This window comes from Octopus bimaculoides, chromosome 30 (genome assembly GCF_046866305.1).
Source record: "Octopus bimaculoides isolate indiv1 chromosome 30, ASM4686630v1, whole genome shotgun sequence".
Classification (NCBI taxonomy): domain Eukaryota; kingdom Metazoa; phylum Mollusca; class Cephalopoda; order Octopoda; family Octopodidae; genus Octopus; species Octopus bimaculoides.
In genome coordinates this window covers 14,752,365-14,765,070 of record NC_142957.1, presented here as the reverse complement: position 1 = coordinate 14,765,070, position 12,706 = coordinate 14,752,365, and the positions used below count along the sequence as shown (strand labels likewise).

The 12,706-nt window shown below is 39.2% G+C and overlaps 1 protein-coding gene across 16 annotated transcripts in view; it reads left to right on the top strand.

The window, feature by feature from the left end:
- LOC106873649 (uncharacterized) overlaps positions 1-12,236 on the top strand; it is a 70,186-nt gene extending 57,950 nt beyond the window's left edge. For 8 of the 16 annotated variants that reach the window (XM_089346482.1, XM_089346488.1, XM_089346493.1 and 5 more), the window contains 6 exons: positions 4,461-4,584; positions 5,172-5,747; positions 7,547-7,660; positions 9,101-9,139; positions 10,630-10,701; positions 11,650-11,700. In XM_089346482.1, the coding sequence (XP_089202608.1) occupies positions 4,461-4,584; positions 5,172-5,747; positions 7,547-7,660; positions 9,101-9,139; positions 10,630-10,676 (900 nt within the window). In that variant the 3' untranslated portion in view covers positions 10,677-10,701; positions 11,650-11,700. Of the gene's footprint in view, positions 1-4,460; positions 4,585-5,171; positions 5,748-7,250; positions 7,470-7,546; positions 7,661-9,100; positions 9,140-10,629; positions 10,702-11,649 lie in introns of those variants that run through there. The other 8 variants (XM_089346495.1, XM_089346496.1, XM_089346490.1 and 5 more) reach the window with 3 other exon arrangements.
- Positions 12,237-12,706: the final 470 nt, after the last annotated feature.

The window sequence follows — 12,706 nt, the reverse complement described above, 5'->3', positions numbered from 1 at the left end:
AGAACATAGAATAGATACCACAAACCACAAAGCATCATTCTGCCCGACCCCCTAACAGTTCCACTGATTTCTTTTTCTTTTTTTTTTTTTTATTGATCTGGAAAGGATGTATGGCAAAGTTGATCTTAGTGAGATTTGAACTCAGACACTAATTGTCAGAATATTATGTTCTGACAGGCTGTCTGCAATTATGTGTACATTCCAAAGAGAGGCAAGTGTGTGGTGTTTCGGTGCTGCTTCTATCCAGACGTCTGTTACTACTTCCTGCAAGTCTAAACCCCTCACTGTAGTTGTTCATGCTATATATTCCTACCTCGGTACTACAGACCAAAGTGGGGAGAACATCGGTCCGATGAAGCCGATTGTCCGCAGGTACCGACACTAAGGTTAGGTTACGTTAGGAGTGGCTAATATCATTACAAAGGGAAGGAATAAATAGAGTACTGTACTTTTAATCAAGCACACAATCCAATCTGACAGTGTAAAATACCTGTACACCAGTGGTTCCCAAGGTGGGCTGTATTGCATATGCTTTATGAGGTATGTAGACCACAACCTCTTTATTACATAAAGAGGAGTCTGAGGTGCCAATAGTAGAGGAGTCAGATGTTAATGTTATTTATACACTTAGCATTTAAACCAGCCACAACTGGCCCAAACATTCTACCTGTTTTATGTTCAGACCAGACGTATCTGGTTTGTTACATGTGCTGTACATTGACATTCTAAAAATTAACGATCACATCGTTAGTATCTTGAAGCTACAAGATAATGAATGATGGATTTAAAACAATGTGAAAAAAAATAAGTATTACATTTGACAAAGTCATCTGAATGCCAATGGGTTAATTAATGCATTGTTCTCGTGCCATATCTGTAGACTGATCTGTTTCTGTATACTGTGGCTCATCAGTGCAAAGAATTGGGAACGGAAGATAAGTCGGTTGTGGTGCCCAACTTTGTTTTAAATCAGAGCAAGGCTAATGATGGAAAATTTCCTTACCACTTTTGAATTCGATCCTCAGTACATGACTGGTACTTAGATCCTTTCACTCCTGGAAAGATAAATGTCTAAAAGCTGACCTCCGCAAGAACAAATACCACAAAGCATTTTGTCTAACCTATCAACTGCCGTCAATAATAATAATAATAATAATAATAATTTCAGATTTTGGCTCAAGGCCAGCAATTTTAGCGGGGAGGGGAAATCAGTTACATCAACCCCCGTGGTCAGATCATATTTATTTTATTGAGCCTGAAAGGGTGAAAGGCAAAATGGACATCAGTGAAATTTGAGCTTGGAACATAAAGAGGCAGAAGAAATGATAATAATAATAATAATAATAATAATAATAATAATAATAATGGTTTCTGGTATAGACACGAGGCTGGTAAACTTGGGGGGAGAAGCAAGTTGATGCTTTGCCCCTTCACCTTCTGGGGTGGGTGGGGTGATAAAACAAAGTGGAACTTGGCAGGACTTCAGCTCTGGAACACACTGCATTTTCTCATGCTCCCTTATCACCACCCTTAACATGTCTTTCTACTTTTTGACTTTAGGTCAACAATTTTGAGGGGAGGAGTGCTAACCTGGTATCTATTTTATCAAGCGTGAATACATGTGGGGGGCCAAGTCCTCTTCTCATCCTTTCAGGGTCGATGAAATAAGCAATAATAGTAATATGAAATCTTTGATTCATTTGTTTATTTTTATATATTTGTTGGAGGTAGATTCAGTTTTTATAATGATAATAATAATATGCATTTCATTTCAACAAATGAATTTATTAATGATAATAACTTTAACATCTTCATCTTAATATATTAATTATAGATTTCTAATTTAGTTTCCGTTTTGATAACATAGACATGATATCAGAAAACAGTAACAAAATTGATTTTAATTAAAAGCTTTTAATTTTTGTTGTGTGTGTGTGTGTGTAGGTGTATGCGTGGTCATGTGGTTAAGATGTTTGCTTCCCATCCACTTGGTTTTTGAGTTCAGTCCCACTGCATGGCACTTTGGCTTTGGGCCCACCAAAGTCTTGAGTGTGGACTTGGTACATTGAAAGTGAAAGAAAGCCATCTGTGGGCACGCATTTGTGTCTCCTTGTTTTGGTATTACTCAGAATCAAGAGATTAGAAAGGGAACTTCTTAACTACAGAGCAATGCCTACACCTCTGTGTGTGTGTGTGTGTGTGTGTGTGTGTGTGTGTGTGTGTGTGTGTGTGTGTGTTTATATGCAAGTCGTGTATTTGTATGTGAGTATATACCTGTGTGTGTATTGATATTTTTTTATAAGTGATCACTGTGTATTGACTAGCTAATAAAAAATATTGTTTACAGAATACTAAAACTCGGCACCACTTATATTAGACCTTGTAAAGGTCTAATATACATATATATATATATATGTCAAACTGTCCAACCCATGCCAGTAAGGAAAATGAACATTAAATGAGGAGGATTTTATATATCAGCATCATCATTTGACATCCATTGTCCTTGCTGGCATGGGTTGGATGGTTTGACTGGGGCTGGTAAGCTGAAAGGCTACACTAGATTCCAATCTGATTTGGCATGGTTTTGTTTACGGCTGGATGCCCTTCCTAATGCCAACCACTCTGAGAGTGTAATGGGTGCTTTTACATGCCACCAGCACAGGTGCTGTTTGTGTGGTACCAGTATCTGCCACGACTGCGATTTTGCTTCGCTGTCACTTGTGCTGGTGGCACATGAAAAGCACCTTTTAGAATGTTGTGCCTCAAGGAGGCAATGACAAATGACCAAGACCTTTGGCATTATACCATGCTTCAGAAGACCCATCAAGCCAAGTGAAATCGCAGTCGTGGCAGATACTGATTTCACACAAATGGCACTCGTGCTGGTGGCATGTAAAAGCACCCATTTCACTCACAGAGGGATTGGCGTTAGGAAGGGCATCCAGCTGTAGAAAACCATGCCAAATCAGTCTTAAGTCTGTTGCAGCCCCTCAGCTTACCAGCCCTGATCAAACCGTCAAACCCGTGCCAGCATGGACAACAGACATTAAATGATGATGATGAAATGTTTGACCATATGTTCAAAATAGTGACCAAATTGAAAGTGTTTGAGCTGAGGAAGATTTGGCTGCTATTTTACTATTTATTTCAAATGAAGGACTATGCAGAGCAGCAATGCCTTATAAGTGAAAATTGGTAGCCATAGACTATATAGAAACTCTTGCATGTACGTGTGTCTGTATATGTAGCTTAACCCTTTAGCATCCAGATTATCCTGTCAAATGTATTGCTTATTTATCCACATTGTTTTGAATTGATCATGCATTATCTCACAGCTCTGAGATTTCAATGATGTGATTGTTTAATTTTTCGTATGACATTGTAGGGTAAGTGTGAGAGGTTGGTGGCAGCCAGTTTGACCATAAAACATCTAGAATATTTCAAGCTGGGTTTGGCTGGTTTAAATGCTAAATGGTTAAATCTTTTAGCGTTCAGGTTCCTCTCTCAAATGTATTGCTTATTTATTCACATTGTTTTGAATTAATCATGCTTTAGCTTTTCTGTGCTGAGATTTCAATGATGTGCTTGTTTATTTTTATATGATATTGTAGGGTAGGTGTAAGAGGCCAGATCTGGCCGGTTTGAACATAAAACAGGTAAAATATTTTGGCCAGGTATGGCTGGTTCTACATGCTAAATGGTTAAACCTTTTAATATTCAGATTCCTCTGTCGAATGTATTGCCTATTTATTCACATTGTTTTGAATTAATCATGCATTATCTTGTAGCTTTGGGATTTCAATGGTGTGTTTCTATATATTTATAGAATGACATTGCAGGGTAGGTGCGAGATCTGGCTGGTTTCAACTCAAACAGGCTGAATATTCAGGTTGGAACAAGGCCAGTTTAAATGCCAAAGGAAAGAAATTAAACTATGTACTTGGAGCCAATGATTGATGAAGCATGCTCCTGCATGGCCATGGTCCAGTGACTGAACCTAATAATAATATGAAAAGCTTGAAGACCTATGGGTCAGCTAAAATTAGTTGAGGTAGATTTCCTACCTATGGCTGGGTGCCTTTCCTGTCACTAACCCCTCACCTGTTTCCAAATAAGGTAATAATATTTTTCCATGGAAAACTGGAAACGAATTAAGCTTGTTTACAATGATGCCAAGACAAAAGATGAGGCTGGGGATATACACATGATGGGCCTTTTGTTCCCAACTACCAAACTACACTTACAACATTGGTCAACTCATGGCTATCTTAGAAGTCGGTGTCCATGTAATAGAAGCAAACAGTAAACCCTGCAATTCCAAAGCAAAATCAAAAAGCCCAATTGTTATCCTTGTACATCTGGAGGAGGTTTAGCCTTTATCTTTCTCCCTTACACAGGTAAACTAATGTTAATTATATTTTAATTATGTCTCCTTTCTTTTGTTTCATGAACCAAAGCACCTCATGCCCATGGCCCAGGGGACGAGGTTGATGACTCAAACGACAGTCCCAATAGTTCCGACTTCTCATCCTGGCAACATGGAACAGACTGGTAACCCTCAGCATTCAGCGCCGTTATATGGTGAGCTAACATTCAAGTACTGCTTCTTTGGTTTTGTATTTATTCTGTGTGTGTGTGTGTGTGTTCAGATAATTTTTGGGGAAAGATGGAAGTCCACAGGTGCTAAATCTGATGAGTAGGGCAGGTGCGGAAGAAGCAATACCATGTTGTTTTTGGCAAAAAAAAACAAACTCACAAGTAAAGAGAACTCTGTGATGCGGTGCATTGTCATCGTGAAAGAATCCAATCCCTTAACACGTCTGAGAGATTCAATGCCTGTTCAGATTACAGGTACAATTCCATTTTTGCCAGCTCAGTGAACAGCTGGAGCAACAGGAAATAAAGTGTCTTGCTCAAGAGCACAGTGTACCACCTGGAATTGAACTAGTGTCCTTACAATCATGAACTGAGTACCCCTAACCACCAAGTCACATGCCTACACTAGAAATGGCTCATGAATGCAGGGGCAGTGACAAGCTGTGGTCCAGGTGGGGGTGGAGAGCAATCATAACTAGTTTTGTCTGGTTCTGTCTCTATCGTTTATTCCCCTTTTTTTATGTTTTGAATGTTTTTTAATCGTCTTTTTCTCTTTTTTTTTGTCATTTAAGTTCCGACGCCGCATGTACAACATCACCCCAACCATCCTCCGTTGCCTCATCCGACACAGACACACATGGGCCACCATCCAGGAGGTGGTCACTCTCAAGGCAACCAAATGAACACTCAGGGAAGCGGTCATCCAGCCCCTAGTCCAGTCCAAACTCAAGGGCCGTCGTCTCAGCAGGGCCAGCACCCACAGCATCCACCAAGCTCTGGGACGCCACAACCACCACAGCCACCCATGAACTTCCAAACGATGAGTATCCAGGGACACCCGCCGCTGCAGGGAAGCCCCCACAACCCGACATCCCCGCCCAGTGTCCACCCGGCGTCGCTGTCGTACCCTATAACCCCGCACTCGCATATGCAGGCGACCGGTGCTCAAAACCTTGTGCCCGCCAGTGCGCAGGGGCACCCACAGACTTCGGTTACGCACTCACAGATGCATAGCCACTCCCACAACACTCATATACCACCTCAACCTTTAGTTATGATGCCCCCAACAGCACACCCTCACACAACTCAACATATGCAGCCTCAACAAGTACAGCCTGGACATCATTTTCAGGGACATCCCATGCACGGTGAGTATTATCATTATTATTGGCCGAGGTCGACTTTGCCTTTCATCCTTCTGGGGTCGATAAATTAAGTACCAGTTACGCACTGGGGTCGATGTAATTGACTATCATCCTCCTCTAAATTTCACACCTTATGCCTATAATAGAAAGGATTATTATTATTATTATTATTATTATTATTATTATTATTATTATTGGTAATTATGGGCAGTGAGCTGGTGGGATCATTAACATCCTGGTCGAAATGCTTGGCGTCATTTCGTCTGCCACTATGTTCTGAGTTCAAATCCCGCTGATGTCGACTTTGCCTTTCATCCTACTGGGATCGATGTAATCGACTTGTCCCCTCCCCAAAATTTCAGGCCTTGTGCCTATAATAGAAAGGATTATTATTGTTATTATTATCATTATTATTATTATTGATTTCATTTCGTCCATCTTCACATTTTAAGTTTAAATTCTACGAAGGTCAACTTTGCCTTTCATCCTTTTGGGTCGATAAAGTACCAGTTAACTACTGAGGTCAATGTAATCGATTATCCCCCTCCCCCAAGATTCCTGCCTTGTGCCTATATTAGAAAGGATTATTATTATTTTTTATAATAATATATCTTTGTTATATGTTTGGTGTTATGTTTATTATAAAATTATGGCAGCGAGATGGTAGACTTGTTAGCACATTGGGCAAAATGCTTGGCGGTATATTGCCAGTAACTGCGTTCTGAGTTCAAATTCTGCCGGGGTCGACTTTACCTTTCATCCTTTCGGGGGTCGGTTAAATAAGTACCAGTTATGCGCTGGAGTCAATGTAATCAACTTAATCCCTTTGTCTGTCCCCTCTGTGTATAGCCCCCCGTGTGGACAATAAAAAAATAAATATAAGTAGTTGGCATTTGGAAGGGCATCCAGCTGTAAAACCCATGCTAACCTAACCTCACCTGCACCGGTGCCATGTAAAAAGCACTTGGTCCAATCTACAGGGTGGTTGGTGTTCGGAAAGGCATTGAGCTGTAACAACCCTGCCAAAACAGACACCGAAGCCTGGGGCAGTCTTCTGCCCAGCCAGTCCCAGTCAAGCCATCCAACCCATGCCAGCATGGAAAGTGGACATTAAATGATGATGATGATGATAATAATTCTCACTGGTAAAAACAAAGCTTCTGAAAATGGATGGAGAAAATTCGAAATGTTTACAGAAGATGTGGGTTCAACTCCCACCAAAACCTTGTCTTTTGTTTCTTTACTCATCGAAGGTGGGGGTGTCCCAAGAGGTTTTTATTTTTCCCCCCGCCCCCTTTAATAATATTTTTCACATTATAGCTTTATTTACTTTGAGTTCCACTGTTAAAACAACTTTTCATATCTGTTGAAGTTTCTAAATTCTCATATAAAAATCTCGCAATTTTCACTGATAAGAACAACAAAGCACCTAAAAAAAAAAAATTGGAGAGAATATAAAGGATTGCTTTGATCTAATGGTAGAATGTCGTATTCTCATATTCACAGATGTAGGTTCAAGTTCTACAGACAGCCTTCAGCTATTTCTTCCCTCCAAGTTTTTTTTAACCCAATACAACAACCATATGTGCTGTTATCTCCACCCATGTTCCTCCTGTTTGATTAATAATTCTATGGTATAATGGTAGGATATCTGTCATATTCGCAGAAGATATTGGTTCGAGTTCCACAGGTAGCCTTCAACTATTTCTTCCATTCAAGTTTTTTTTTTTTTTTTTTTAACCCAGCCATGCTCCTTAATAGATTAATAATTCTATGTGCATGTACTACTTTGACTTTGTCAGGTTCACACGTCCATCCCTCTAATCACCATATGATGGCATCCCAGGCTGCTGCTGCTGCTATCCCAGTTTCAACACCATCATCCGTTCATCCATCAGTACATTTTATTCCTCATGGTGAGTATTATTATTATTATTATTATTATTATTATTATTAAGCCAGTGAGCTGGCAGAATCATTAGCACACTGGGCGAAATGCTTAGCGGTATTTCATCCACCACTATGTTCTAAGTGGTGGCCCAGTGGTTAGGGCAGCGGACTTGCGGTCATAGGATCGCGGTTTCGATTCCCAGACCGTGCATTGTGAGGGTTTATTGAGCGAAAACACCTAAAAGCTCCACGAGGCTCCGGCAGGGGGTGGTGGCGAACCCTGCTGTACTCTTTCACCACAACCTTCTCTCACTCTTACTTCCTGTTTCTGTTGTACCTGTAATGCAAAAGGGTCAGCCTTGTCACACTGTGTCCCGCTGAATATCCCCGAGGACTACGTTACGGTTACACGTGTCTGTGGAGTGCTCAGCCACTTGCACGTTAATTTCACGAGCAGGCTGTTCCGTTGATCGGATCAACTGGAACCCTCTCGTCGTCGTAAGCGACGGAGTGCCAACAACATGTTCTAAGTTCAAATTTTGCTGAGGTCAACTTTACCTTTCATCCTTTTTGGGGTTAATAAATTAAGTACCAGTTACACACTGGGGTCAGTGTAATCAACTCATCCCCTCCCAACAAATTTCAGGCCTTGTGCCTTTTGTAGAAAGCATTATTATTATTTTTTTACACAGTTTCTACTCTGGAGGTTGATTTGTTTTTTTTCTTTCCCCTGTGGCTGGCTCAATCACATGTGGTTAGAGCCATACTGAAGTTTCATTTTGGACACATGTAGGTCTTAGGTGCAGTCCCACACCATGGCACTGTGGGCAGTTCTGCTACAGTCCGGAGCTAACCAAAGTCTTGTTAGTAGATTTGGCTAACTGAAAGGAGCCTATCGTTTGTCTGTTGGTTTATTTACTTCCCTGTAACTTAGTAACTTGGTGAATATCCAGTTTAAAAATAAATATCAGGGTTGATTTGTTTTTGCAGTTCTGGGTTTGAATCAAATCACAGCTAATAAGTACTGCACTGTGGCACCTGGGTAAGGTTTGCTAGACAGAAATTGTGAATCTCATTGTAGTCACTTCCTCATCATCATTTAACATCCATTGTCCATGCTATTGTCTCAGAAACTGAAAGAAGCCCATTGTGTGTTTCTGTCTGCATTTATCCTCCCCCATGCCACTTGACAACCAGTGTTGGTGTGTTTATGTCCCCGTAACTTAGCAGTTCGGCAAAAGGAGACCAATAGAATAAATACTAGGCTTAAAAAGAAAAGTCCTGAGGTCAGTTTGTTCGGCTAAAAACTCTCCATGGCCAAACGACTGAAACAAGTGAACGACAAAAAAAGATGTAAGCGGATCTCTATGTATCCGTACTGACTCGTTAGTGTTTTCATGAATTGTTGTGTTGTGCCATCATTGTCAATTGTGAGTGTTGTACAGTATCGCTTTTCTCCTTTCCAGTCTCCAGCTATTCCGCTTCTAACCCCTGCATCTTCAAAGGTAGATTAAAAAGACCGTGTTGCTCTCATTACCATATATAATAATAATTATAATAATTATAAAAATAATTAATTTTGTCTTTTGTTTGTAACTTCATCTGTCTTTTACTAATCAAGAATCTAATTTTAATTTTGACGTCTTGATAATTCATTATTAATATATTAAGGTTAATAACTTTTTTCTTTTTTTTTCTTTTTTGTGGACGAGGCGAGACAATTTGCCTCGTCTTTTGGAATGGAACTTTTTATTTTTATTTTATTTTCACAACCAAAGCAGCAGTCTTTGGTTTTTTTTTTTAATTTTTTTATCTCCAGCTGTTATCATCAGGTGTGTTTTTTTTTTGTTTTGTTTTGTGTTTCTTTTTTCCTTAAATGTGTAACTACATAGAAGACTAGCTTGGACCGGAACTAGGACAGTCTGGTCAGACCAAGCAGAATAACATTCTTAACCAATAAAATGTTTCCACGCTCTGGGATAGGCAGCTGATGACTTATCACAGATCAAACTGATTGAAACATAGTATAGCTAGAAATATTGTAAAAATACAGTGTTAAGATGACTAGTTTTAATCCAGTCTTTGATACTGTGTACAGATCTAGGAATAAGATGACAGGTTCTAATCCAGCCTGGTACTATATACATTCCTGGGTATATATATGTGTGTGTGAGTGTGTATATATATATATATATATATATATATATATATATATATAATAAGCGCAGGTGTGGCTGTTTGGTAAGAAGATTGCTTTCCTGCCACATGGGTCTGTGTTCAGTCCCATTACATGGCACCTTGGGCAAGTGACTTCTATAGCTTTGGACCAACCAAATCCTTGTGAATGGATTTGGTAGATGGAAACTGAATGAAGCCCATCGTACATATATGTGTGTCTGTCTGTGTTTATTTCCCAGTAACTTAGCAGTTCAGCAAAAGAGATTGATAGAATAATTACTAGGCTTACAAAAAATAAGTCCTATGGTCAATTTCTTTGCCTTAAACCCTTTAAGGCGGTGCTCCAACATGGCCACAATCACATGACTAAAACATCTGAAAGAATGTGCCTGTCTGTCTCTCTGTATTTTCCCCTACCACTGCTTGATAACCGGTGTTACAGTGTTTACATCCCTGTAACTTAGCAGTTCAGTGAAAGAGACCAATAGAATAAGTTCTGCTGTTTTGCTCAACTAAAATTCAAGCCAATCACCCAGCATGGCCACAGTCTAATGATGAAACGAGTAAAAGCTGCAGGGCAGTGAAACTGAACTCTAAACCACAAGGTTGCAAAACTACCTTCCTTACCACCCGGCCATACTGACGGGGAGAGAGTGGGGTACCTTCATGAAATAACTTGCAAAAAAAACTCTTTGGGGTATCGCGCCAACACGACTATCACAGTCCAGTGACGAGTGTGTGTGTCTGTGTGTGCATGTATAATGTTTGATGCTAATGATTATATCTTAATTAACTTTAATTATATTTTATTTTCCAGTACAATCCCAAGGTGCTCCTGTCCCAACGTACCAACAGAGTCAGTAAGAAAATAGTTGCCAATTTTGAAAATGTAAGTTTATTTGGTGTTTAGCTCCATGTCCTTTGTCACCCAACTAATTTATGATGATCAGAAGCATTCCAACTATGGCCATCCTGTTTTTTTTTTGTTTTTTTTATTCCGAGAGGATTTTAGAATTATCCAGATGTGTGTGCTTATGTGCATGTACATAAATAAGCATGTGTGTGTGCGTGTGTATCAATGAGGGTGCATGGCCCTAGTGGTCTGGATGTTGCACTTGTGATCTAGCCGTCATGATTTCAATTCCTAGGCTGGGTGATGCATTGTCTTTGAAAGTGAAGGATTACTGGAAGATTTCCAAATTTAATGTTAACGACCAGGAGTGGCTCCATGGTAAGTAGCTAGCTCACCAACCACATGGTTCCGGGTTCATCCCCACTGCGTGGCACCTTGGGCAAGTGTCTTCTACCATAGCCTCGGGTCGACCAAAGCCTTGTGAGTGGATTTGGTAGACGGAAACTGAAAGAAGCCCGTCGTATATATGTATGTATATATATATGTTTGTGTGTGTATATGTTTGTCGCGCCAACATCGCTTGACAACTGATGGTGGTGTGTTTACGTCCCCGTAACTTAGCGGTTCGGCAAAAGAGAGACCGATAGAATAAGTACTAGGCTTCCAAAAAGAATAAGTCCTGGGGTCGACATGCTCGACTAAAGGTGGTGCTCCAGCATGGCCGCAGTCAAATGACTGAAACAAGTAAAAGATAGTAAGAGACCTGATTCATTGTCGTCGTTCAGTGCCTGTATTCCATGCTTAAACCCTTTGACGGGATTCAACAGGTCAATGCTTTGTATCTAGCTCCAATGCTCATTCTAGCTCAGTGCTCGGCATTGTCCAGCGACCTGTTGTGCCCTGTCAAACCATCCAACTCATGTCATTTCTCTATCTGCAATAAAGTAATTAATTTTTTTTTTTTCTTTTCTTTTTCTTTTGCAGGTTGAAAATGAGAAAGAAAAAAAATCCCAAGAACTACAAACAAATTTAAAATGCCGAGACGCTTTTTTTTTTTTTTTCTCCTAATTCTTCCTTTTCCTCCCCAAAAGTGATGTTGGCTTAAAGTGCATACATACTATATATATACATATATATATATATATATATATATATATGTGGCAATGTATAAAAGTCTTTGTACTTTACCTTATACAAGTACTGCTATAAACATAATTGCAACATCTATCACCACCACCACTTCTACTACTACTACTACTACTACTACAACTACTACTTTTTTTTTTTTTTTTTTTTGGTCCTGGCTGCTATTATAGGCACGATTCATTTTATTGCAGCTTGTTGCAAGTGTTGCCACTAATATGCTATGAAATTATGACGACAACAATATATGTGTATGTATATACATATATATGCGTGTGTGTATATATATATATAAAGCAGCTGGTTTGATGACTCTATTCCTGCAGGCAAAAAAATGACTGTTCTACACAAAAAAAACACACGCCACACCTTTGGTTGTTGTTTTTTTTTTTTTTTTCTCTCCCCCCTCTGGCTCTTTTTTTTTTTTTTATACAAAGACTTGCACAAACTGAATGCAAAAAAAAAAGACTAATAATAGTAATAATATTAATAATATTAAAATTTAAAAAAAAAAAGAAAATTGGTAAAAATAAACTTTCCCTCCCCCTTGTACACACGTACACACATACATACATGCAAGCATGCACACACACACACTCACACACACACACAGATACAAACATATGCATAGACACAATAAAGAACATACAGATAAATACATATGCATACATATATGTAGGTATGTATATATATACACATACATCTAGATGTATGTATGTGTGTGTATATATACATATATGTACACATATTACATTACAAACACTCAAAGATGTGGAGAGATTTCCACTTCAAGGAGTCAGTTTTGTAGAGAATGAAAATAATAATGATAATAATAATAAAAAAACCCCAAAAAAAGTATATATAAAAAAAAACCTCCAAACATTGTCAGGTCTTCAGT